Source organism: Gracilinanus agilis, chromosome 4, assembly GCF_016433145.1.
Source record: "Gracilinanus agilis isolate LMUSP501 chromosome 4, AgileGrace, whole genome shotgun sequence".
NCBI classification, from domain to species: domain Eukaryota; kingdom Metazoa; phylum Chordata; class Mammalia; order Didelphimorphia; family Didelphidae; genus Gracilinanus; species Gracilinanus agilis.
Window position 1 is genome coordinate 274556113 of NC_058133.1, and position 5148 is coordinate 274561260.

The 5148-nt window shown below is 41.5% G+C and overlaps 1 protein-coding gene across 1 annotated transcript; it reads right to left on the bottom strand.

The window, feature by feature from the left end:
• Positions 1-3726: 3726 nt before the first annotated feature.
• LOC123246412 (olfactory receptor 2AP1-like) lies at positions 3727-4671 on the bottom strand. Its single transcript, XM_044675314.1, has one exon. It carries the CDS (start codon positions 4669-4671, stop codon positions 3727-3729), a length of 945 nt encoding a protein of 314 aa, XP_044531249.1.
• Between the last annotated feature and the right edge of the window lie 477 nt (positions 4672-5148).

The window sequence follows — 5148 nt, forward strand, 5'->3', positions numbered from 1 at the left end:
AGCCTCTAGTGTGTCCTGCAGAGCACTGCATGCAGCAGATAAAGACTGAGTGTCACTTTGTCAATGGGTCTGAGCATATGCTATTTCTGGGGAAGACTCATCTACAACTGCCAGGAGATCCAAACTTTGACAGTGATGTAGTGGAGTTTGTGGACTTTGCTGAGCTGGGGTGGCTCAATGCAGAGCTAATGAACAGCCTTCTGGAAACCCTGGAGCAATCAGGGGCCCAGGTGGCCAGCTGCAGAGAAAACTACAGGTTGTTAGAGCCCTTGTGGATGCAAACAAAAAGTGAGTTGGAATGACAGGAAGGGAGGGTTGAGTAAAAAGGGATGGAGGAAGAAAAGGAGAGGAGAAGGGAGGGGAGGAAATGAAGATAGAAGGAACAAAGGGAAGAGGGGGGAAAAGAGAGGGTGAAGAAGTAGCATGTGGAGTGTGATGAGAGGGGAGGGCAGAGTGAGGAGACACTGAGGTAAAAGAGATGAGAGCTTCATCTCTGAGCTTGTCTGATTCACAGGGTTGTAGTCATATCTCTGTCTATCCCAGGGCCACTTGGCTTGTGAGTCAGATTGCTCAAAGATTGAACTTTTTCCAGGGAAGAAATTTCTTCAGTGAATCTACAGGAGAGATGCTCTAGGATGGACTGTGTAGTAAAGCCAAGGAATCATAAAACTGACATGCTAATGATTTCTCTCCATATCCTTGAATACTGATAAGTCTAAGCTATGATTATTCAGCACCATGGACTCCTGGGGCTACTTTTTGTTCTCTAAAATGTCTGTTTGGACAATTCCAAGGGATTTATGAGAAAGAACACTATCCACATCCAGAGAAAGAACTGTGGAAGTAGAAACACAGAAGAAAAACATATGATTGATCACATGGCTCTATGGGTACATGATTGGGAATTTTGACTTTAAATTATCACTATTGCAAATATTCATAATATGGAAATAGGTTTTGAACAATGATTCATGTATAACCCAGTGGAATTGCTCATCAGCTCAGGGGATGGAGAGGGAAGAAGAGAGGGAAAGAACATGAATCATGTAATCATGGGAAAATATTCTAAATTGCTTAATTAATAAAAAATAAAAAAATAAAATGTATGGTTAAATGGAAGCCCTGTCCATACCTTGGCCATAGGGAGAAAGGAGGACCTGAGCCTGGTGCTAGATAAGGTGACAGAGGTGGGGATATGGACTAGGAAGATCTGCTCTGGTTCCCTCAAGATTTTTCTTTTTTCTTCCAGATGAGCCTGAAGTGACTGCATATCCATCAAAGATGGCTCCCCTAAGACAGCCAAAACAACTTATATGTTTTGTTACTGTTTTCTATCCTGGTAACACTGAGGTCAATTGGTTCTTGAACGATCAGGAGAAGATAGCTGGGGTTGTTTCTACAGGCCTCATTAGTAATGGAGACTGGACTTCTAGACTCTGGTGGTGCTGGAAATGATCCATAAGCATTGTTGTGAGGAAGATTAGATTAGTTAGTAATTAGGAATTAAGGTGTATCTAGCAGGAAGGAGCTGGAGCTGGGAATTCCAAGATGGAATGAAGGGGCAGGAAGAAGTGACTTGTGCTCTGAGAGGGACTCCATTAGGGGTTAGCACAAACTGTGGTTAGCCCTGGGAGATCTCAGAGTAAAGGACACCCTGCATCCTGATTTTCCTTGGGATCCTGTGTGGTGGTGGCATCTAGCAAAGAGGTCAAGATCTATAGTGCAGTTCCAAGGGAAGAGGAGAAGTTTGGGATCTAGTGGACAGTGTCTCAAGCACACCCTCTGAACTTGGTACCTGAGACCACCTTGGCTCTTGGCATCCAAAGATCATCAGTGGATTACAGTGAGAACCCCAAAGCCACATCGGACCTTAGCTGTGCTGCTCAAGCCTGGCAGGTCCAGGTCTGAGGCAGTCACCCAGAGACTCCATTACTGCCCTGCCTGCATAGATCTTTAGATTAGAGTAGGGAAATCCTCCCCTTTCCCTGTGGGTTTTGTCATTAGGTTTTTAAGGTTTTAGTATAGAAATCCCTTTCCCACCTTTTAGTTAAACATAATTAAAGCTGTTTACACCTTTACCTAGTCTGTTGGTTTCCAAAGACTCTGGCCTAGTGGTGAGCTGCTGGCAGTTGGCCAGCAGCCAATTTTGTCAGTTAGGAGCATCTCAGCTGTGACCCCTGGTCTATCCTGGTCCGTCTCTCCTACAACCCAGTGTGTGTGTACCCACAATCATTTGGACTTATTATAACATCCCTGGTGTCTCCATTACCTTTATTTATTATCATTTCTACAGCATGGACATTTCTATACCTGCCAAATGGAGCACTCCAGCCTTCAGAACTCTATCATTGTGGTCTGAGATGAGAAACAGCTAATTTACCTCATCATGTTCCAGCCTTCCTGAAGAAGGTATCCTCCAAATTAACCTTTTTAGCAAATGGTCAAGGGTTGAAGTTATGTTTTAAACTGGATGCAGAGCTGATTGAGAGATTGACAAGCCACTATTATGTTTTCCAGAGTTTCTAGCCCACCTGTTCTCCCTCAGGCAAGCACCCCTTTGAATGCAAATTGAAAAGGCTAGTAAGAGGTGAGAAGAAGAATGTGAATTAAGCCCAAGTTTACTTATGAAAGAAACTGGGGAGGGGAGCTGAAGAGGCTGTTAGCTTTGAGTTCATAAAACTTATTCCTAAATTACTAGGTTTTGAACATTTTTAAAGTACAAACTCGGAAGACACATCTCCAAATACCCCCAATACTTTGTATAGTAAAGACACTGGTTGCTTCTGATAGTAAAGACATAAGTTGTTTCTGTTTTACTCTGGCCAAAGGTAATTAAGAGGCCATTGTATTCTGAATGGGGTGGTACAATCTTGTCCTTCAAGGGATGTAGTCTTAAAGGCCTCATTCAGGCTTTGTAATTAGGAACTCTGCAAATTCTGTGCTGCAGGGACCAGCATACTGGGTTCTTGGGGCATTGGGTCCTTGTGGCACTGGTTCCTTGGCATGCATGCCCACAGAGAGGTTTATGTGTCCCATTTCTGGCATACATGCCAAAGGTTTGCCATCATGGCTCTAGGGAAACCTTTCAGGACCTTCTCCTAAGTGGACAGATTGCTGACCTTGAGGGTCAGGAAGGCCTGAGTTTATTTGCATTTATTTTCTATGACCATGAAGAAGTCACTCATATTCTAAAAGACTCAGTTTCCTCATCCATAAAATGGTGACATTAATATCAACAAAAATTAACTCCTGGCCTTATTGTGAAGCTCAATTTTCTCATCTACTAAATAATGAAGAAGGTTGGACTTGAGGTTCTCTAACTTGACTACCAGCTTTCAAACTATGATTCTTTTGAACAAAAGAAGTATTTTGGGACTACGAACTAGGGACAGATCTGATTTTATGCCATTTAATTGTTAGACAGATGTTCATGTCTCATTTCCCTGAGAATACCATAGTAAGAACTATCTTATATTCCCCAAAAATGTATAGTTTAATCAATATTTATTGTTTCTAAAAATTACAAGTTTTCTATGGTTTTAATAGTCAAATCAGGCCATGAACCTGACTCAATAAGTGTTGACTTCAAAAGTGAAATAAGCAGGATAACTCAACATACTATTTTTAACATGAAAAGCAATTTCTGCACATGCCATTTAAGAATATCTCTAGACTCACATCAACTTTCTTTTATGGTTTCTTTTATTTAAATGCCTAGAATTATTTTCATTTTATAGAGAACTTTATCCTTCTGACCATGTCTTTGAAAGCTCGTTTCACTTGCTGATTCCTTAGGGTATAAATGAAAGGGTTCAACAAAGGAGCAACTGAGGTATTCAACACTGCTACTCCCTTATTAAAAGTTGCTGCTTCTTTCGTAGAAGGGTTAAGAAACATGAAAATACAGCTGCCATAGGAGAGAGAGACAACAATCATGTGGGAGAAGCAGGTGGAAAATGCCTTTTTCCTTTTCTGAGCAGAAGGGATCTTCATAATTGTCCCCATAATATAGACATAGGAGATAATTACTAGCACTAATGTGAAGAGAAGTGTCACCACAGCCAAGACAAACTCAGTCATCTCTATGATGCGTGTGTCTGCACAGGCCAACTGGAGCAATATGGTATAGTCACAACAGTAATGATTGATGACATTGGATGCACAGAATGGCAACATCGTGGTCATGATATGTGGCCCAATAACAACCATGAAGCCAGAGAACCAGGAGCTGAGGACGAGTTGGAGACAAAGCTTCTTGTTCATCATCATTGTATAATGCAAGGGCTTACAGATGGCAACATAGCGGTCATAGGACATGGCGGCCAAAAGATAAAACTCAGTTGCTCCTAACAAGATGGAGAAAAAGTATTGAGTAAAGCAACCAGCAAAGGAAATGATCTTGTTCCCTGTTCCAATGTCCACTAGCATTTTGGGAACAAAGACAGTTGTAAAGGAAATTTCTAAGAAGGAGAAGTTCCGGAGGAAGAAATACATGGGAGTTTGGAGTTGAGAATCCAGTAGGGTGAGAATGATGATGGTCATATTTCCAGTAAAACTTAAAAAGTAAGTTAATAGCAGAAAAATAAAAAGAATAACTTGGATCTTAGGGTCATCTGTCAGTCCTACAAGGAAGAACTCTGTCACAGCTGTTTGGTTTCCCATCATCAACATCTGCCAGATTTGAGGAAGAGAACAAGTGAGAGATGACAGAATGAAAGTATATAAACCAAAGCAAAAAGCAAAAAGCAAAAAAGGGGAGGGAGAGAGGAAGCTTTTGTTAAGCACCAGTTATGTACCAGGCATTTTGCTAAGTGTTTTACAGATATTATCTTATTTATTCTTCACAATCACTATGGGAGTTAGGTGGTTTCATTATCCCCATTTTCTAGTTGAGAAAACTGAGACAGGCAGAGCTAAGGGACTTTTCTAGGGTGTGAAAGAGGGGGAAGACAGATAGTATCTTTGCAGAAGTCTGATGCATGGCTTTGCAAAAGGAATGTTGGCTCCCGCATGGAACTAAACAGGAGAGATTCCACAGAGTGTGAGGAACATATAAAAGGAGACTTACAGAGACAGCTGTGGGGAGTGTTCCTGTTTCTTAAGAGTTTAGAGAGAGCACTTCCTGCTGTTGGACTTTTTTTGGGAAGC